Raw genomic sequence first — 21044 nt, forward strand, 5'->3', positions numbered from 1 at the left:
CGCTTACAAAAATGCAAGACGTACAAGACCTGCCTCCGTTTTCCTTAGCATTGCGAAACATATTACATTCAGCACGGTGAGATGGTCTTCGAGTGTCCTCAAATCGGCGCAGTAGCCGATAACGATACATTCAGTGAAGCTGTTGAAATTGTTAGCGGTCAATCAGTATCGTCGACCACCACCAATGCCATTGGAAATGATTGCAGACGTTTGATCTGTCCTGCATGACCAGGTTCGACCTTTCTTCACACATTTGTCCTCGATCGCACTCTTTGACACTTGATCAGCAAGAACACTAGCGCCGGGTGACACTCAGAGTGAAAATGGCCTAAGTCTTGATTGAAGCGGACGGTATGCTGAACCGAAGACAAAGGAAGATGGTGACAGCTGCCCAGGGTGAAAGATGAATAGCATTGAAGCTGCTCCTGCTTTAACAAGAAAGAGACTACAACGTCGTACAAGATGTAGTAAGTGGAGCGATTGTCAATAAATACACAAAGAGCAAGGTTCTTTTGAATATCTTTGACCTGGCGGAGCTGATTCAGTGAACTAGTATAGCTAGTACAGGCGAGTGAACACCTCGACAAACCCAATCTTTCTTCGAGGTTGTGCAATTCTATTACTCTGAGAACCACTTGTGCCCAACTCAATACCGTATGTCACGTGAACCTTTGACCTCGCAAATACCAGTCTCATCCTTGTGCTCTGGGCAAAGCAAATCAGCCCTGATCGAGATTCGAATCAACTCCGCACTTTCCTCTTTGGACAAGGATTGTTTGCACTCTGATTTGATTGGATGAGCTACCTCGGCACAACCTCGAAATCGTGCCGAATCCAACGACGGTCGTGGGCAGAGGCTATCAGTTGCGTGGGAGGACAACCAAGTTCAATATCGAAAGATGTAGTGTTCAGGTCCTACACGTCGTAACAGCTTCGCTTAGACAAGCTCGAAGAAACACTAAAACGTTTATCCTTCAATCTGCAAGCTGGACCATCTACCAAAGGCTCGCATTTGGCAGATCTATACACTGATTTCACAAGCCCTACCCGAGCATCAACTGCTCAACAAGAGCTTTAAAGAATTCTCTCACCATGCCCTGGCTTTGTCAAGAACAGCCCAAACTCCCATACGAGGATGTGGTCTCCTTCGCGCTCAACCACTGCGACTATAACCCAGACACTCCAATTTACCACGACCTCGACGATCACAATCGTACCATATCACACCGCCAAGCTAAAGACCATGTCCGACGACTCGTAGCCGGCTTCCGCAAGGCTGGTCTTCGCAGAGGAGATTGCTTCTCCATCACCAGCTTCAACGACATCATGTTCAGCATGTTGTTCCTCGGTGGAGTCGGCGCTGGCGGTATATTCAGTGGCATGAATCCTGCTTACCGCGCAGCCGAAGTTCGCCACCATGTGAAGACTGCAGATGTGAAGTTCTTTATTTGTGAGCCAGAATTCCTTGAGCCGTTGTTGCAGGTATTGCAAGCTGAAATGTCTGATTGGAGGGAGAAATTGTTCGTCTTCGATACGCGTCCAGGGCAAGTCGTACCGTCAGGTTTGAGGTCTTGGAGATGGTTGTTCGAGCAAGGAACCGATAATTGGGATGTACTTGTGGACGAGCAAACTGTAAGGAACACGGAAGTCAGCCGGCTTACCACTTCCGGGACTACAGGACCACCAAAGTTTGCCATGCAAAGCCATTTCAATGGCACGAGCTACCACACTCTGATCAGTGAGGGTAGGGACGTGTCATGGGAGCCAAGGGCTTTATCCGTACTGCCCAGTTTCCATGTTGCTACCGTGCCTGCTGTGCATGTCAGCCCTTTGCATTCCGGTCACAAGATATGGATCATGCGAAGATTTGAGCTGGAAGAATACCTGAAAGCAATTGAGACACATCAGATCACCGATCTTGGCATGGCGCCACCTTTGGTCATCGCCATCATTAATAGTCCCTTAACCAAAAAGTACAGCCTGAAGAGCGTGAGGAGGATAGGATGTGGGGCTGCGCCACTAGACGCAGAGAGCCAGAATAGGTTACAAGCACTGTGTGCGAATGATTGTGTGTTTACTCAGGTCTGGGGCATGACTGAGACGACGAGCGCATTGAGCATCTTTCGCTACCCAGAGATGGACTCGACAGGAAGTGTAGGCAATATTTTCCTGCCCGGAACCGACGTCAAGTGAGTCCCCCTTCCGTGCTTTGATGATGGTGAGGTGAAGCTGAATGTACTTGGTAGACTCGTCGATGATGATGGAAAGGACATTACGGAATTCGACACTCGAGGTGAAATATGTGTAAGAGGGCCAACTATTGTCAAGGGATATCTCAACAATGCCAAGGCCAATGCAGAATCCTGGGACGAAGAAGGCTACTTCCATACAGGTGACATTCTATATTGTGATCGAAGGACGAAGAAGTGGTATGTCGTGGATAGAAAAAAGGTAAGACCAAAACTTCGTAGAGATGAGACTCCTTAGGTGGGATGCTGACCGGGTTTCTAGGAACTTATCAAAGTCCGCGGTTTCCAGGTCGCACCTCCCGAGTTGGAAGGTCTGCTCCTGTCACATCCTGATATCGCAGACTGCGCCGTTATTGGTGTTCCTGGGAAAAGCACGCACGATGAACGACCACGCGCTTATGTAGTCAAGCAGTCGGGAGCCAAACTGAACGAGGAAGTTGTGAGGAGCCTTGTTAAAGAGAATTTGGCGAGCTATAAAGCACTCAGTGGTGGAGTCGTCTTTGTATCTGAAATCCCGAAGAGTCCTAGTGGGAAGATTTTGAAACGTATCCTAAGGGAGCAGGCAGTGATGGAAATGAAGGACGTCCAACAACCGGTGAGCGCAAAGTTGTAGCCATAGCAGCTTGGTTCGGAGCCGAGAATGCTCATATTCCCTGTAATGCTTCATACAAGAGCTCATTCGTGTTTGCCGCGTGGTTATCAAGGCCGTCATTTCTCTCCTGATCGACTGCTGACTCTTCTCGAAGTTTCCTTTTCTGTGACAAAACCAAAGTTCTTTCGTTCACCGAAATTTCTCTATAGTATAGAAGCTCACGTTTATCCGGAAAGGAAATGAGCATTCACTTGCGCTTTACAGCCCCCGAAACCGACGCGAGGAAACTGACCCTCGTTCACTAACGACGTTTAGTGCTTGAGAGAATAAACAACATTTTTCCAAGACAAGGTGAGTACTTTCCAAGCAACCAATCCTGCCAGCTGGCGTTGGCCTAATGCTAGTGATCTGTGCTGTAGTTGTCTCTCGGTAATCCTACGATAGCTCAAAGTTTGATTCCCGTTAACAACGACCCGCCTGCACTCGACAATTCGTGTAATATTGCTATTGTAAATGGCGGGGTCTTCGGAGAGTATGTGCTGTGAGATGTGTCCCAATAAGTTCCAATTGTAACACCAGAAGCAAACAAACATGAAGGGTATTCATTTTGGCCTATATGTCGGTGAGATGACGCTTAAGATGTAGTGAAATGGTTGGCACATGTTATGCTGCAGCGAGCTGTGGACTGAGCAGGTCTGCTCAAGGGAATCACCACGCACCGCGCGAAGTAAGTATGGGCATCGACGTGTGGTCTACTTTCCGCCACCAAAGCACTTGGCCAGTAACCTGAATAGCTGAGAGACGATGCTACTACCTCCTTCTTGTTGCTGAGGCGGTTGCTGCTGGTGAGGTCGGTGAGGCTGCTGTTGATATTGCGGCTGCTGGTGCTGTTGGTAAGTGCTTGGGTGTTGTTGCTGTCCTTGGCCATGGTAACCTTGATGACCTTGAGTGCCTTGCCAGTTATTGAAGTGCTGCATGTCAACCTGGCCGCCCGTCAAGTTGACATATATGCGACCCTCGTTCGGCTCTGTATGATATTGCAGTCCGAGTTCTCTACAGACCCGCTCAACTCGAGGCTTTATCTTCTGGATGTGTCCAGAGCTGTGGTTGCCTTTGCCAACGATGACATGCAAATGGTTCTGCCCTGTGCTTTGAGCGTACCGTATCCTTTCTTCTAGTATGTCTTCTGCTTCCTCCACGAATTGGCCGTGAAGGTCTATAGTGTCTGCCGGTACTCGGTCGGTTGCGTTATTTTCTCGAAAGATGAGTTCACTGGCCTGTTTGTTGTACTTTTCCATCTTAGAACCATGGTCTTTGCCTTGATTGCTCAGCGACTTTGCTGCAGCGCCATCGTCGCTGTTATAGGCGTCCTTGCTGCGCTCAAAGCAGTCCCCACGTTTTTGTGCTTCCTGACGCGCCAGGTCACGTAATCTATCGTACTCTCTTTCTATGTCAGTGGAAGGCGAGTGGTTGAAGGCTGAAGGGTGTTAGTGGTAAACGTGAACATGCGATTGTAGGGACGTACGCGCCGAGCCGATATGAGTACCGCGATTTCCATGGGTTTGCAAATGCGACATCGGGTGCGACATGGCTGTTCGTACAGGCTGGCTAAAATATGAGGTTAGACGTTTACACGAAATATAACGAATACAATAACAAGGTGAAGGTCTCGAGTGACAGCAGATTGACTGGAAACAAGAAGGAGCTCAGTAGCACATCGTGATTAGCGTCAGATGGGCAGATCCGAGCACGATACTAGATCTGATCGCGGAGGCCAGCCACTCCATTTCAAGATCTGGTATAGATGGCGTCTTTCCAGCTTTCGTATTAATTGGGATCAGGTGTACGGTTTGACACTTGGTAAAAAAGGAGATGCAGAAGAAGAAGTCGCATAGGATGCACGTACTTCGAGAGCTTGCTGGTTAGATGAAACTGTATACGATATGAGCTTGACAAGGATCGCGGTTGTTGTAAGAGTCGGGTGCTTGCGTTCCCGCCTCGCTTAGTAAGTAGCCGAATTGTGCTTGATCCTGGTAGTATCCCTGCAAAAGGAGAGATTATCTGAGGTGGCATGATGAAGCGTTCAGCGACCACGAATGCAGGACACGACTTGATTGATAATTCGGCCTCAGCAACAGTCGATCAAGGATGAGCTCGTCGCTTGCAACATCATTTGATTAGCTTGCGGGCGATCAAGAAGTATTGAGTTTCTTCTCGATAAAGACTAGAAGTTCTACCCGGCGCCGGTTGAACTTTCTGTAAATCAAGTAGACGACGAATTCTCGATTTAATTTACGTCCTGGTTAGGGTTGACGTACGCTGAAGCATACCCAACAGGTTGGTCGATCCGTCTAGCAGTATTGTACTATAAATGAAGGATTCAGTTACCCGTATAGAGTAGAGCTCGATGGGTGAAGCTCAATATTATGGATCTAGACTAGAAGTGGATGATGAGTTGACATGAAACCGAATATGATCGACTTTGCAGCAAGAAGGGCGACGTGCGTAACTGGCGCATTTGCGGGACGATTGGCCGGATTGGCACAAAACAACTGACTTGAATGAGGATGTGTCAAATCGAGGTTGTGCGGATCATCAGCTGTCAAAGTCCGATACCCTGTTGATGACCCACTGCCAGATCTCTTTTTGGCAGGCTGTATGCGCGTACTTGGGAAGCTTGTCCAGAGCGGGGAGTGCGAGAAGTTGATTTGGAAGAGACCTCCCCAAGCAGATGCAGTGCTATACAAATACAAGCAACAAGCGAGGATGAGCTCTGCAACGTTCTTGAGTACAAGATTCAGGATTGGTTAGACTATGTTTTGTGTATCCAGCGGCTAGAAACAGATTGAGCCCGAGAAAGCCTTCGGGTCTACCCCTGAGACCCTGCGAAACTTGAACGTTACAAACAGAACAGTGCTCCGATTCCTGTGTCTGTCCTCGTCCACGATATTTATGTAGACAAAAGGTTGGAGGTCATACTCGAGTAAGCAAGCAATTTATCGGATGGCAGCAAACATTGTCGCTTCTGGGATGCCGTTATTGGGCGGCGATATTGCTGTACCTCGTCGATCAATTCGATACTTCGATCGAAAGAGGCTTTTGTGGCAGGGTGCTGATTGCTGGGCAAGCAGATCTTCGCTTTCTTGAGGACAAGGGTCGACCTGTAGCATCCCTGGAAAATATCCACCACGCCCGTCGAAACAGCCTCTGGGCTTGTTTGCAAGGAGCGTCCAGACAGGTTCGAAGCTACCCTAGAAAAATAAAAGAGCGCTAGATCGAAGCTTTATGGGGATAATCTCCCTCTAGCTGGCCGCACTAGACCCCGAGTGGAAAGTACCTTCGTCTGAAGTTCAATGGGAGAATTGGTGCTTGCAGCGGCTCTTCTTGTTACGCACTTGCACTAGCCTCAGAGCAGTCTGGCAGTCTCTGCTCGGGAGTAGCCAACCCTAGTCCTTGAGGTCGTCCATGTCTTTCTTGACAAGCAATCTTTGGCTCAAATCTTATGCTTCGTCGACCACTGTATCTTCTACTCGTATAAGCTGTCCACAAGTCATATCCCCTGGATCGTGAATCAGGCGTATTTGACGACAAACGACAACCTCAGCGAACGAGCGTCGCGGCTTTTCGAGAATCGAGAGTCTTGCGACCAGTCAAAGTTTCCACGGCACAGCTTCTTACATCGCGTCAATTCTTCACTCATTTCTCTGCAACTTCGATCGGCAACCAAGCAGATCGACTGTGTATACCGTACCGCCGCTTCCCATCACTGTGTCACATATCACGTATCTGTCTATAGCCAGGTTTGTGCCCCGAGCCGTAATATCCCTACTCCGTCTTGCGCCCTCACCTTGCTTCAGCAAGCGATTGTCATTGTGTGCATCGAACCTAACAATATCGCAGTTCATTTACCACGTCGATCTCGAATCTACTGCCAACTGTACCCACGAAACGACCCAATCAAACTAGAAGTCAAAAGTCACAATGGGTTGCGGCGCGAGCAAAGAAGATACAGCGGGCAAAGTTCGTAACGATGAGATCGAGAACCAGCTCAAACGCGACAAGATGGCTCAGAGGAATGAAATCAAGATGCTGCTACTTGGTAGGTACCACACTAGCTCAAAACACAATTCTGGCTAACGGGTGTTTCAAGGTGCTGGTGAATCCGGAAAGTCAACCATTCTCAAGCAGATGAAGCTCATCCACGAAGGCGGCTATTCGAGAGACGAGAGAGAGTCCTTCAAGGAGATCATTTACAGCAATACAGTGCAATCGATGAGGGTCATCCTTGAGGCTATGGAGTCCTTAGAACTTCCATTAGACGATCAGCGAGCAGAATACCATGTCCAGACAATATTTATGCAACCACCACAAATCGAAGGTGAAAGCATGCCACCAGAGGTTGGAGCCGCCATCAAGGCTCTATGGCAAGATGCTGGTGTACAAGAATGCTTCAAGCGCTCTCGCGAATACCAATTGAACGACTCGGCTAGATAGTATGTCCCAACACTCTAGGCGAAATGCTGTTTACTAACTGCATTGCAGCTATTTCGACTCAATCGACCGTATCGCCGCTCACGACTACCTTCCAAATGATCAGGACGTTCTCAGGTCGCGTGTGAAGACGACTGGTATCACAGAAACAACCTTCATTATTGGGGACTTAACATACAGAATGTTCGACGTTGGTGGACAAAGATCGGAACGGAAGAAGTGGATTCATTGCTTCGAAAATGTGACGACCATCCTCTTCCTCGTTGCCATTTCCGAGTACGACCAGCTGCTGTTCGAAGACGAAACCGTCAACCGTATGCAGGAAGCCCTCACTCTGTTTGACAGCATCTGCAACTCCAGGTGGTTTATCAAGACCAGCATCATTCTGTTTTTGAACAAGATTGATCGCTTCAAGGAGAAGCTTCCTGTGAGCCCTATGCAAAATTATTTCCCAGACTACGATGGTAGGTCAGGTCTCGAGTCGACTTTACTTTGGCTGACATAGCACAGGTGGTGCCGATTATGCTGCTGCATGCGATTATATCCTGAACAGGTTCGTCTCTCTGAACCAGGCAGAGACCAAGCAAATCTATACACATTTCACTTGTGCCACCGACACGACCCAAATACGTTTCGTCATGGGTGCTGTCAACGACATAATCATTCAGGAGAATTTAAGGCAATGCGGTAATTATCACCAAACTGTTCCCTGCTCTTCAAAATAACTAACCCATCTGCAGGACTGATATGAACACCCTAGTCAGTGACAAAAAGCATCGAGGCCTGGCGTTTCGGTACCAGACCACGACGGTTCTCGAGAAAAGGCAACAGCATAAAACTTGCCATGTACAAAGGATCGACAGTAAACATGCATTGCGCCAGGCGTTTCCGGAGCGCTTGATTGACGATTTTCATACTGTATAACTCAAGCGGCTCGCCCTTGGGACTTAGATGATGAGGGTTTTGAGAATATGCTGAGATACCACCTTCAAATTTTTCCACCACGTTGCACCGAGAAAGCAGCAGATTAATACAGTTGACGTTGCTTTTGGATGATGCCGACACGGATCCTTGAGGTTCGAAAATCGAACGCTCGAAGCACATCTAGCTAAGAAATACTAGTCTAATCAACTGACCTTCACTCACAACTTCTTGCAAGACCTCGAGTTTAATGGTCGTGCTTTCTCATATCAGTAAATTTTGACTCCTCCTGTAGAACTCACTGTAAAACTGCAATAGTGTGGAAGCGTTCTTCTTGGGTCCAAGATTGTCCTTCTTGCTTGACCTTGCACTCATTCAGGTCATTGTGACACTGAATCCGCCGCAATTGTCCACTTACAGCCCGACCTCGAGGTTATCGTGCCTGACCATAAGCGGTACCACGCACCCGAAGCACATATTCGAGCTAGGAAGCTTGCTTGTCCACGATTCGCTGTAAACAAAAGTTGTTCTTCGAAACTTGTAAAGAGTGACAGCTTGCTCTTATAATAAAATTTGAAGGTGAAAGGGGTACTTTTGCACAAGCGATAACTCGAGCAATATTTATTCACCACTACTAGGGATTGCTAGAACGTCATGCGCTTTGCGTAGATGTATTGAGGCATGTCAGTATAGCACCTTGCATAGATATTGTGTATTGAAGGAACTAGACCATTACGTATTACACGAAGTTTCTGTGTACGTATTTAGTTACATCAGACTGGAGCGACTGGAAGCAAAAACATTGACGCAATATTTCGAGGAAAAAAGGAAAATCATGCAATGATAGAAGCGACTGCTTTGTTCTGGACCTGCTATGAACCTGGTCAAATGCCCCGGGGCAAAAGAACATCAATTCATCGAGCACAAAGCCGAAGCATCATCCTACCACCCACCTGCCTCCCAACCTTGCCAACATTGCCCTTGTTCCACCTATATTTCAATTGACAGGCTTAATATTCGTAAAAGAGTGACATTATTCGGAGATGTAGTGGTCGTAAACAGGAAATAAATACAAGTTGTTGCCTCCGAAAATAAACACCAGTATATGCAATTCGTGAGTATGCTTTTTGATCCCAATCTATGTTTCCCGTAGCAATTATTCAAATGAGTGTCGTAAGCCTGTCGTTAAATGAATGTTCGTATCTCGTCATGTGCTGAATTCCATATACGCTAAATAAGATAGGCGGGTTTTTACTCCAGAAGAGCTCGCTAAATTGCAACGTGCTAGCAAGAAGGGCTTCATAGTGCAACGAAGAATCCAAGGATACCGAAAGCAGCGGCGCTCAGAAGGCTGCCGAGTTCTGTACGTCGAGAACCAGCGTTCTGTAGACCTGGGTTGCCAGATGAAGCGGCTTGACCGGCTGCACCTGTCGGTACAGCTGTGGCAGTTACGGGTGCGTTGACGATAATCAAGCTTGTGCTGGTCTGGATTGTTCCATCAGCGGCGGTATAGGTGAAGAGGTGGGTTGATGTGCTTCTTGTGAAGGATACGCCAAGTGCTGACGAAGTCCTTGTGACGAGACCACCACCTTGAGTACTGAAAACAACGCCACCAGGCACGGTTGAGACAGCGACTTCGTTGGGTGCAGTCGAAGGAGCGACTTGGATGGTAGTCGGTGCAGGTAGTGTCGAGGCAGTGATCTGCGAAGCGACGGCCTCCGACACAGTGGCAGCGACTGGGGCGACACTCGTTGAAGATGGAGCTGCTGCAGCCGCTGTACCGTTGTTTTGTCGCTTGGCAATGAAGACCAATTTGCTTGCCATTACTGGGTTTGTAGAATGTATGTGTTCGACGGCTGCTCGGTCTTTGCTAAATACGCCATCGCGGAATTTGGGTGCGAGGTTGTGCAAGACTGAATGCAGAACGTTGTTATCGATGTTATCAATGATGGCAGAAAGTCTACCCCAGTCCACTATCGAATCATCGTGATTGTGAGGCGCCGCTGAGACGGCTGTGGAAATGAGGATGGTTGCGAAAACGAGTGCTTTCTGTAGTCCAAACATGTTTACTGAGGTGATCGGCCAGATGAGAGAAACAGCGAAAGTGGGTGCCGAGGACGTGTAGTGAGCGACGAGATGGTCGTGTATGTGTTGATGAGAGACGATACTCAAGAAAATGGCGCAGGAATATTTGAGCTTTCATCCAAGGCCACGTCTCGTAATGGCTTCTCACTTGGTGGAGTTGGGATGGAGTCTTCCATGCGCAGCCATGAGCAGCGCTATCCGAAGCTAGATCTCAAGTTGGCCAAGTGTAGACTTTGTTGAGCTGTGGGTGGTCGAAAAGCTGTGTGCCGATGCAACGTGTTTCACTTCGTGTCATCAACGTCGATCGGTCTTGTCTTGCTTGATTATTGTGACCGAGAATTTGGAGTGACAAGAAATGCAAAGCATTTGACGTCTTGGCCAAAACCTACGATCCCGTTGCTCATGATGGCGTGTAAGGTGGAAGTGGTCAGCTTAGCTCTCTGGACAACAACCGTTGGACGAAGCTGCAGCAGTTCAGGAAGCCCTGTCCCAAAGCAGTAAGACTCGACCGCCATTTTGGTCGATAGCGTGGTTGGTATCGGGTACGAGCAGGGATCAATGTCAGCATCTGCACGAAGACAGCGAGGTTTTCTGCAGTTTCAAGTACTTCTAAGCGACGAGAAGCACATGTTTTGTGCTTTGGCATGCGATAAATCTGTGGTTGGAAGGTGTACTGTGTGCACACACAGTAAAAGTTATTTTTTTTCCACATATCCAGATCCCTGGTCTTTGAGGACACAGCATAGGCGGATCCATTCAGGCGAGCCTGTTGTGAACTTGGCTACTGTAGTACTTCATCTGGCACCTGCACTACTCCAGCCAGACTTAGCGACACACTTTCAAGGAGCATCTTGTCTTCGCTCATCCAGCCATGCTGACAGCCACTTTCAACCCGTTCAGTCATATTACAGGTGTTCTAGCAGCCAGGAAAGTATTCGGCAGCGGGTGTGTGATTGAGTTCGGCACAAATACACTTTGTACCATCCATGCCGTGCAACGCCACCAACCCGGGCAATACGGCTACTATTTTGAGCAGCGTGACAATGGCAGGACAAAACAATATCAATTGCCGCCCAGCAGAACAATTTAGTCTGTATTGCGGCATTGTGATCTCCATCTCGTCATGATGGAGATCTATCAGCAAAGTTGCTCTCAACGCTTCTGTCTCCACTGATACCATCACATTGGAAAACTGTTGTCGTGCTAGCGTGTAGAGTTCGTGTCGTAAGGTGCTGTCCTCACTCTCGAAGTACGCGTTCTTCTTGTAGCAGCTACATACTAATGTAATTGTTTCTGACCAGCCCAGGCTGGCTGTTCTACAGGTCTTTTCAACAATGTTCATGTGCTGGTCTTTAAATGTTCTTCTCACACTGCCATGACGATGACAGAAGGCTGCTACATATACTTTTTGATCGGCGGCCTCAACCACGAGATTTTGTAAAAGGTATTCTGATTGCACCTCATGGCTGACACTGGTATCCGACCACAATACCGCTGTCACTTCAAGTTTCACAAATAAAGGCGCTTGGCACCCTCGTCCTTTCCTGCTACACAGACTCGGCGTCGAATGGCAATTGAAGCACAACTGACTCTAGATAGTAAAAGCTAGTGGCCTCAAAGAGGTAGGTGTACCTGCTCAGTATCACTAAACCCAACAGCACATCTGCCTTTTTACTCACGCACATGACTACGTCTTAGCACTCCTGCGGAGTGTCAAGGCTGCCACTTGTTCGCATAAATGAATAGTCTTACTTCACACGTCTAATAGCATTCTTCTTATCCACTTTTTTTTTGGACGAAGTCGACACAGAGACAACATTCTGAACGAACTCTTTCATGCACCATGACTGTTCCATCCTCGTCGCCTCACGATGTACGCAAGAAATGGAAGCTGCGTGATGCAACCTACTTGAGTCAGCTTGACCTTAGTCAACCTCCCCGAAGGGACGCAACACTGCAGGATACTGATGAGATTAGCAAATTGCGATCCAGTTCAACGACAGGAAATCATACATCGACAATTTTGCAACGCTCGGCAAGGTATTGAGAAATTCATTTGAAATGCAAGGCCGCTAATTCGAAACTCCAGGTCAAAAAGCGCTGGTGTTCAGCTACCACGATTCACCAAAGCCCATACCTGTAAGAAGAAGAACAAAGAGTCAAAAGCAATACAGGCGGCACAACAATCAGTCAGTACATGCAAGGCACAAATAGCATGGCGAGAAGGCCTCATGCGTACCTCGAATCATATTCCCGTCAATCTGGTCAATATTGATATCGACCTCGCGAGTGAAGCAATTCCTGAACTTCCGCACTGCTCGGCGCTGCTTCAGTTAGGTTTTCTTGGCTTTGACCAACAGTTGCATATCGCATATTTGTCTCTCCCTTACGCAGTTCTTACGGATATGCATGAGCTTGATAAATTTGCGTTGGCTGTATGTGAACGAAAGCTGCGCTCACTTGGTATCTTGGATGATTGCAGAATCCATGGATATGAAGTTCTATACCACAACGGTTTTACTTGGGCCAAAGGTAGAGTCAGACCAGGTGCTCCTACTCTCATTAGGTCGAATCAAGCGATGCTTGAATGGGCGCGTCAGAATCTGGACACGAAAACACACTGGGCAAAGTCGATCACCATTCGACTCGTCAAGAAAGACGGTACCCCCTCCAGCCCCTCGTATCGCACCGAAGAAGAGCGAACCTTGGTTGGGAATGTTACAGCACCACCAACCACAATCGTCAAAACTCGTCACAAGAGTTTGTCAGAAATCGAAGCTGGTGCCTATAGTAGAGCTATCTTCACCATCCTATTCCATACGAAGGATCCGGCGGCGACCAAGCGCAAGAGAGAAGCACGAATCCAGCTTGTTCAGGCTCAGAAGCAGCAGAGAATTGTCGACGAGGTAGCAGAGGCCTTTGCAAACATTAACTTTGGTCATCCGTCACTCGATCCCATTCCCAAATCCAGCGTGGGTGGCCCTCCCGCATCTAGCGAGCGGCGAACAATTTCTGCGCCTGCCATAAGCTTTCCGAGTTCGACAGCAGTAATCGATGTCGACATGGATTGACCTTGAGGTACGAGCAGCAGCTGGGAGAACTGATGAATAGCTACAGCGTGGTGTCAAGTGGTGGCAGCATCAAGGAAGAGCCAGTGCAAGCATGCATGTTTCTTCCCAACCAGAAGCAAAGGTCAGGCGTCGTGCACCAGGTGTTTGTACGTACCAGGAACAGATCTGCGAGTGGCTGGTGCGATTCGGAGTGTCTGCTGCTTGCACCTGATCATATGTGTCTAGTGTTTTAACCCAACATGCACAGTGCCAGTCATCAATTTTCGTATCAAGTCTTGCTTTCCAACCTATCTGATCGAATTTTTCTTTGAATCTTGTTTCTTTAGATCTGCTGAGGTAGCGGTCCTTCTTCCTGTTCACTACAAGACGGAAAACACTGACATATTTCACTCTAAATTAGAACCTGACATGTCCTCTACACTTGCTCCCTCCTCCCGCTCTACAAAGGAGATGCGGAGAACCTTTGCGAATTCCAGGAGAGTCCTAGCATGGCTCCAGCAAATGCCTGACCACGACACGATCAGAGAAGAAGACGGCACAATTACCTTTTTCAGGGGCGTAAAGGACATGGATGCGGAGATTCTTCAGCACGAGATAGACGTTATTAACGACGAGAAGAGTGTTAGAGCGCTGGAGGTACCAGGCTCAACGACTTTGAGGAACGATACATTGCAGGGGGCGAAAGCAGATGTGACTAGATCTGGAACATGTGAGCCAACAGCGAAAGGGTTTGCGAATCACAAAGCTAGGGAGGTTGCGCCAACTGCTAATGCTGTGATTGAGCAGTATAGGAAGGATACTCTGCTGAGGAGAGCGAATGTGGTCAAGACGGTGCAGCTTAGCAAATCTGGCATGCTCGAGGTTAACGGTGCTGGTCATCGGACGCATCCTGGTGGCTGTAAGGTCGGGACGACGGTGAGTGTGATAGATCTGACTCTTGGCGATGATGAGCCAGTCTCTGAAGATGCGATTTGATTGTTGCAGAAGGAGGTATTTTGAGTCGTCTTTGAACATGCCTAGCAATGTTTGACGAGCATAGAGAACAGCGGGAGATGCCAATAGATTGGTCAAACGAGACAGGGCAACACGAGCTGAGGCATTTACTGATAAAACACAGAAATTAGGCTTAGCCTACCTTGGCCAGTACCTTGTCCCAAGTTTTGACGACCAGACCCTGCGCCACTCCTTCACCGCCCTCACCAACGACCATCGCAAACTCGTCCAGACCACCCTGAGCACCGTAGCCCATCCTGCTAGTATAGCCACCAATATTGAACCATTCCTGGCAGCGTGGCGAGCTGAATACCGCACCGTCAGGCGTTGGTGCCATTGAATTAGGATTGTACCTGATCATTCTGTAGCCCTGCAACACTGTTCCCTGCTCTCCTGGCGCAGTCAAGCCACTTGGGTAAAGCCGCAGTTGAGTGTTATTAGCAGTCGTCCTTGCCAGCGCGGCAAAAGCAGTGCGCATGTCGACACCATTGATTGAGTAGTTAGCTACGAGCAGACCAGGACCATCATCAATGCTGAGGACAATCTCGAAAGTATCGGTGCCGTTGCCAGCGGCATTAGGACCAGAAAATGCAAATTCTCCGGTAAATCGTGTGGACGCTTCTTCTCTGGCAGCACTTTCAAAAGCAGGCACGAACGCAGTAGCTGCGATATCTGCCAAAATTCGGCTTACTGATGCAGTTCTCATGCCAGCTGTGAGAATGGTGAAGCCTGCGTCGTAGTCTGGTAGGAGAATGAGGTATGTTGAGTAAGCACCCAAGTCACCAGACTTTGTATACATCCATGTCGTCTTGTTCGTACCAAGTGCCTGGTAAATCTCCCACGGTGCTCCTACGGCTGACTTGCCATCAGGTAGAAAGCTGCTTGGTTTCATCCATTGTCGGGTCAATCGAGGCGAGAGAAGGGTGTGGGAGAGCATCGAACGGCCAATAGCGCTGATGTCGTTCAGAGAGGAGTAGAAGCCACCACCGGGCTGTAGGTAGCTTAGTGATGGTGTGAACACGGCGACGCTGTCGTTGATAGGTATGATTGAGTTAGAAAGATCGGTAGGTGCCTCGGTATATGTCGAAGTGAGGTTGAGTGGCTTGATGAGGTGGTTGGCAAATATGTCGTTGAAAGAGCTTCCAGTAATGTTTTCAAGAGCGAACGCGAGCAAGGAATATGCCATGTCGCTATAGACAGGTAGTGTTTCCGGCGCATAGACGGGATGAGAAACCAGGACCGAGTTGAGGTAGGTCGTTCGTGTGCATGGCAGGAAGGAATAGGTTGTACAGTTGAGGCCTTGCGCGTCGATGGGAAGGTCTACTGGCGATGGCAGGTTCGGGATCGGCGTCAACTGTGTAAAGAGTGCTTTTGGCAGAGCTGGATCTTTCTGGATACCGGAGAGCTGGTTCGCCAGAGCAGCGATTGTGATATCGCTCCATCTGAATTGGTCCAGATGATTTGTGGAGCTGGAACGTTGAGCATCATACGCTTCAAACTCCGGAATGAAATTTGTGATGGGCTCAAACCAGTGTTCATCTCCCACAGCTGCCAGCCAGGTATAAACAGTAAGCAGTTTTGACAAGCTTCCTAGCCGGTACGTTGTGTCGGACGTGACATTCACAACCCCTTCTTCAGGTGCTGCCAGAAGCTCAGCATTGTGATGAAAGTTGTATATCGGTGCTGTTTCGTGAATAGACCATGCTTCGAAGGAGAAAGTTGTGCCGTTCGGATCGAGGGCAAACACGCTTGAACTGTTGGAAAGTGCAGTCGCAACACTTTGCTTGAAGACTTGGACTGCTCTTTGAACGGAAGTTGTATTCGATGGATAATGAGGAGCTTGGAAATCTGGACCGGCTAGAGGGCAAGGTGATGATATCGCAGCGGCAGATGCGCTAATAGAAACGACAGCGAGAAGCGGCAGAGAATAAACGAAATGCATTGTGGACCATCGAGTTATATGGGCGAAGGAGAGTAATCGTGGAACTTACCTGCACATAACTACCCATTTATATGCATTTCTATGATGAGCAACAAGGGCATCACCATGCTAGGAAGAGGCTCCGATACCACATCGTACCGTGGCTTGGTCTGGTCTAGGATGTCTATCCAAGTAGGAAGAGCTCTCAAGGTAGTATGCAATCCGAGCTTTTGAGTCCCGCCATACGAAAGGAGCAGTAGCTTGTTGAGCTTCTGAAGGCAGAATGACACAATTTTGAGGAAGGACAGAACGCTCTTACAACAATAGCAGGGCGTGACCTCGAACTAAGATCAATTAGGAATCGAATGCGAGGTCTTGCAGTCACGTGTCTCAGGTGAATTGGATCAGGCGTTCCAGCGAAGAAATGATCTGCCACGTTCAATCCCAGTACCGTGTGGTTTCGACCATGTCAACATACTGGGGCCGAACATATTGTCATCCGCTGCGCTTGCATTAGTGCCTGCCTCAAAGTCTTTTTGTAGTGAACTCGCCAGGAGACCGCTGGAAAGGCTCAATTGATTCGCTCGAGACATGGATGCTCAATTCTATAGAATCTCCCTGGCCAATGCTACCTACGAATTGAAACAGGATGATCAGTTCAAGATCGAAATATCTGCACGATTCCTTTGATTTCACAAAGCAAAACTTGTTGACAGAATTCAAAGCTAGTTGGACCGCAAAGCGGTGTGGCGACCTTTATGTTCATCGCAGCTCTTGCGTATACATGGACCCTCCCACAATTTTGCGCCATTTCCAATCAGGACTGGATACCTCTTGCCCTGGTAGTCAATGTCAATCCTTCGTAGAGTCACCGGTTTATCCTCGAACTCGTTGGTTGCTCCATCAACCTCACCCATCATTGAGGTCGCTGTGGAAACTGGAACACAGGCTCGCTGTATTGTTGCTTGGGTCCCAGACAGCACAAGCCCATCATTCTCCTCACTGTCGCCCTCCATAAGTGCGTGTAACTTTTGCCTCAGGTCAAGCATACTAATCATGGAATCATGCTCCGGGAGGGCCCTCTCTTCGCCGTCGACTGTTGCGGTTCCATTCCTTCGACTAAACCGCGGTGATGTACCAAGCTCGCCTCCTAGTTGCACTCCCTTTCGCAAGCTCGAATCTCTGCTACAGCATGGTGTTGTCCTCGATCCTTGCTTGGCTTCTGGCCCTCCGCCGTTGTCATCTCTCTCAAGCATTTCTGCTGTGTAAGAATTCTTTTCACACTGCTCTGACTGGAAAATCGTGTCTTCATCATGGTTGGGATTTGATACCAGCAACGACGATCTTATTGGCGATAGGTCAGCATCACCACCCGTGGTTTGTGTCTTTGCCGAACCTCGTACAAGCGCTGTTAAGATTTGCTGCTCAACTTCAGAGACAGTTTGCGACTCGTCCCCGTCATCGTCTGAGATAGACAGAGTAAGCAAGCTGATTTCTGATTTGCCATCGGGCAAGCAAGACGTGTCCTTCTCGTTTTGGCTGCTGCATATTTCATGAGTTCCAAGCACTTCCTGAAGAGTGTGTGATCGTCTGTGGACAGCCTCGGTCACTCTATCTGTGCAACAATCTGAAACCTGCGGAGGTGTAGATGGTGGGGTCACTGGATGGCATTGACTTGTATTGACCTCGTCCGATGAGTAGATTGGAGACCCAGTTCGTGAAGCTGACGTTGTACTAATAATCTGGCATCTGTCTCCACTATGTCTCTGCACAGATGCAGGTTCCTCCTGCATCGTGCATGCCTCTACCGAAGCAGGTCTAAACCGAGACCGCTCAGGAACAAGAGGAGGCTCACCAACAGCCCCGGCTTTCGGAAGACGGAGTGGCGAGGGCTTCAGAGCAGCTACCGAAGCTGTATTGGACAGACTGCGCCGGCTTGGGTGACTCAATTGCAGGTCTACGCTGATTGTTGATTCAGCGGGACTAGCTATGCTGTCGCGGCAATAATCGCATTCTGCAGAGTGTGTCTCATAGACCTCGCCTGTAAGCAAGTAATAAGCATGATCACGATGAGGATCAGTGCTGACTGCTTGATGTGGTGGTGTTCGATACCTTCGTTCACTGCCCTGTATTCGATCACTAACTTCTCGAATGTCCGGCTGCAGCATCTCTGGGCTGTACTGCAACGTCTGCTGCCCGAACAACGGCTCAGCTGGCAGTTGCTCTTGTGGTTCTGGACACTGCGAAGGTGGTGGTCGTTTGGGCCGTGTGGGTGCACGTTGAAATCTCCATCTCCAAGAATTAGACTGGGCATTTTTACCGGCAAGCGATGAGAGAAGAGATGGCTTCGAGGACGAAATAGGCGCGGTAGGAAGTCGTAAGCCCTTGAAATTTCTATTACTGCTCTTTTCAAAAGGCGGAACCCCGGCCTTTATAGGTACGAATGTGGTAGGATGGTATGGATGTTGCTCGTTGGTGTCCGTCAATCTACGAGCATTGGGCGCCTGTTCAAGTTGCGGGACAGGACTTGAAGGCCTCTCGATAGCATGCTGGCAATATACACAATGCTGACAACCTGGGCCTGCCATTTTCGATATAGCCAGCGAAAGATTCAGGAGAGATAGAGAAATTGTCTTATCGCTAGATGAAGGAGGCAAGTAACGACGTGAACAAGTCTGCAAGGTCGTCTGAGTGATCCTAGAGCTTCGATCATCTGCATTACTCGTATTCTTGCTGCCAGTCATGCAAGCCAACACAAGTCTTGGTCGATCAGCAGTGAGAGTCTAGCTCGGGTGCTTAGATTTGCGTATGCCTATGAACGGCAAGCCGAATGACCACCATGTCGCAGTCTGTGGCTGATCCGTCGTGCCCTACGATTGTCGAGCAATGCCCGCCCATATTAGAAGCATAATGGCTGTTCGTCAGATTATGTGACTCAAAGTTGATACAACAAAATCAATGTGGCTGTGTTAACATAATCAGTCAATATGTATCGTCGCGCTGATGACAAGTTCTGAGACGTTTTGTAGTACGAATGGGCGAAAAGTATCACCTACGGTGAGATCGAACGCTGCCGGCAAGAGCGATCGTTGGCGAAGATTGTACCATAATTGCTACTAAGAGGTCGTCAGCAGAGGCAAACCCAGCTCTACCTCTAAAAAAGTATCGAACTATGTCATTCTCACCAACAACGTCTTCTCGTAAAGTTCAGATCAATCTGATACCACATTGGCATTTGTAGGAGTGGCATTTTCCATGTTGTTCGCGACGCCCGTCACGCCAGCGATCTTCATTGATCATCGTGCTCTCAAACACAACCTTGGCATTGATTGGAAAGGAATTCCTTTTAAGTCGTGTCCTGACGGCCAGGTGCTGAAAGGCTTGCCACTGTCCATTGGCAGAGTGTGATGGAAAACACGTAAGGCAACACTGGGAATAACGCTGGGGACGGCGATACATCAGATCGAGGTTCAATACCTGCGATCGTAGTGCGTCATGTATCGCACAGCGCATGCATCCCAAAGAGAAGCGCAGATATGACACAAAGAATGCGCGTCTTTAGCTGTAGCAGGTGCTTGATAGTCAAGGAGGTGTAGTGGGAATGTTAGCTATCCATCAAATTCTACCATAGTAACCGAAATCTGTTTCTGAACCTCGGCATAAAATGGGCTGAAGAATCACAAGTCGCTGACCTTTAATATGAATTCACCACTTTAATCACTCTTGAGAACCAAGATTAGCGCAAGTAGTTCCAGTGTGCTTCTCAACTGTTGATACCATCTCACCAAACTTGACGTCCAGTAGAAAGTATTAGATTGCTGGTTTCCGGCTAATTGTATCACATCACCAGGCCAGCCGTACCGCGATGTCCACCACAGCTAGGCCAAAGGTCTTACTCTTTGATATCGGAGGTGTTTGCGTACGATACCAGATCTGAAAGTGTACGTTCGCATTTACTGACACCTTCACTAGGTAGTATCGCCATTCCAAGCAATTTTAGATTACGAAAAAGCCCACAACATTCCAACAGGCTACGTCAATTTTAGCATATCATTCAGTAAGCCAAACGGAGCATGGCAGAAACTAGAGCGAGGTGAGATACCGTTGGATGAGAACTGGTTTGCAGCTTGGAAGAAGGACATACAAAACCCAAAAGCGTGGGAGACTTTCCACAAATCCAAGGTCGACCAGTCTAACTACAACTCTATTCCACCAATGCCTGATGTCAAAGTAGATGAGTTGTACTGGATGATGATGGGCATCAGTCGACAGCCGGATCCGCACATGGGACCAGCATTGAGAAAGTTGAAAGAGACCGGTAGGTGGAAGCTAGCAGCTTTGAGCAACACCTCGATCTTTCCTCCAGGTCATCCATTCAATGAGCCTCGACCAGATGACGTCCGAGACGTGTTCGAAGTTTTCATCTCTTCAGCTCACGTAGGCATGCGGAAACCTGACCGCAACATATATGAGTTTACTATGAAGAAGCTGAGCGAAAAGTGGCCAGAAGCAGAGATTGAGCCCAAAGATATCGTGTTTTTTGATGATATCGGAGAAAACCTGAAGATGGGCAAGAGTTTTGGGTGGAGGACTGTGAAGGTATGGCTGGGAAAGACTGACGAAACAGTGAAGGAGCTAGAAAGAATTACTGGCGAGCAGCTTCTTGAAACATCACGCGCCAAGCTGTAATTGTGTAGTGAAGGTTTCATTGCACAACAAAA

General features: G+C 48.4%; 8 protein-coding genes across 8 annotated transcripts; 5 read left to right on the forward strand and 3 right to left on the reverse strand.

The window, feature by feature from the left end:
* Positions 1–1092: 1092 nt before the first annotated feature.
* On the forward strand, positions 1093–2862 carry ACTT5 (Acyl-CoA synthetase actt5; the record flags this gene model as incomplete). The annotated part of the gene is made up of 3 exons (XM_064895358.1): positions 1093–2189; positions 2247–2451; positions 2512–2862. 3 exons carry the CDS (start codon positions 1093–1095, stop codon positions 2860–2862), a joined length of 1653 nt encoding a protein of 550 aa, XP_064758045.1.
* Positions 2863–3593: 731 nt separating this feature from the next.
* Positions 3594–4430, reverse strand: LTR64_000978 (uncharacterized protein; the record flags this gene model as incomplete). The annotated part of the gene is made up of 2 exons (XM_064895359.1): positions 3594–4288; positions 4367–4430. 2 exons carry the CDS (start codon positions 4428–4430, stop codon positions 3594–3596), a joined length of 759 nt encoding a protein of 252 aa, XP_064758046.1.
* Positions 4431–6822: 2392 nt separating this feature from the next.
* GPA1 (guanine nucleotide-binding protein subunit alpha) lies at positions 6823–8083 on the forward strand (the record flags this gene model as incomplete). Its single annotated transcript, XM_064895360.1, has 5 exons — positions 6823–6940; positions 6992–7334; positions 7384–7796; positions 7843–8019; positions 8073–8083. The coding sequence occupies 5 exons, from the start codon at positions 6823–6825 to the stop codon at positions 8081–8083; spliced, it is 1062 nt and encodes a 353-aa protein (XP_064758047.1).
* A 1469-nt stretch (positions 8084–9552) lies between these two features.
* On the reverse strand, positions 9553–10317 carry LTR64_000980 (uncharacterized protein; the record flags this gene model as incomplete). The annotated part of the gene is made up of 1 exon (XM_064895361.1): positions 9553–10317. One exon carries the CDS (start codon positions 10315–10317, stop codon positions 9553–9555), a length of 765 nt encoding a protein of 254 aa, XP_064758048.1.
* Positions 10318–12181: 1864 nt separating this feature from the next.
* Positions 12182–13409, forward strand: LTR64_000981 (uncharacterized protein; the record flags this gene model as incomplete). The annotated part of the gene is made up of 2 exons (XM_064895362.1): positions 12182–12378; positions 12428–13409. The coding sequence occupies 2 exons, from the start codon at positions 12182–12184 to the stop codon at positions 13407–13409; spliced, it is 1179 nt and encodes a 392-aa protein (XP_064758049.1).
* A 408-nt stretch (positions 13410–13817) lies between these two features.
* LTR64_000982 (uncharacterized protein) lies at positions 13818–14384 on the forward strand (the record flags this gene model as incomplete). The annotated part of the gene is made up of 1 exon (XM_064895363.1): positions 13818–14384. The coding sequence occupies one exon, from the start codon at positions 13818–13820 to the stop codon at positions 14382–14384; it is 567 nt and encodes a 188-aa protein (XP_064758050.1).
* A 151-nt stretch (positions 14385–14535) lies between these two features.
* Positions 14536–16401, reverse strand: LTR64_000983 (uncharacterized protein; the record flags this gene model as incomplete). Its single annotated transcript, XM_064895364.1, has 2 exons — positions 14536–16297; positions 16394–16401. The coding sequence occupies 2 exons, from the start codon at positions 16399–16401 to the stop codon at positions 14536–14538; spliced, it is 1770 nt and encodes a 589-aa protein (XP_064758051.1).
* A 3787-nt stretch (positions 16402–20188) lies between these two features.
* On the forward strand, positions 20189–21012 carry LTR64_000984 (uncharacterized protein; the record flags this gene model as incomplete). The annotated part of the gene is made up of 2 exons (XM_064895365.1): positions 20189–20242; positions 20296–21012. The coding sequence occupies 2 exons, from the start codon at positions 20189–20191 to the stop codon at positions 21010–21012; spliced, it is 771 nt and encodes a 256-aa protein (XP_064758052.1).
* Positions 21013–21044: the final 32 nt, after the last annotated feature.

Source organism: Lithohypha guttulata (genome assembly GCF_036872675.1).
Source record: "Lithohypha guttulata strain CCFEE 5908 chromosome Unknown scaffold_1, whole genome shotgun sequence".
NCBI lineage: Eukaryota > Fungi > Ascomycota > Eurotiomycetes > Chaetothyriales > Trichomeriaceae > Lithohypha > Lithohypha guttulata.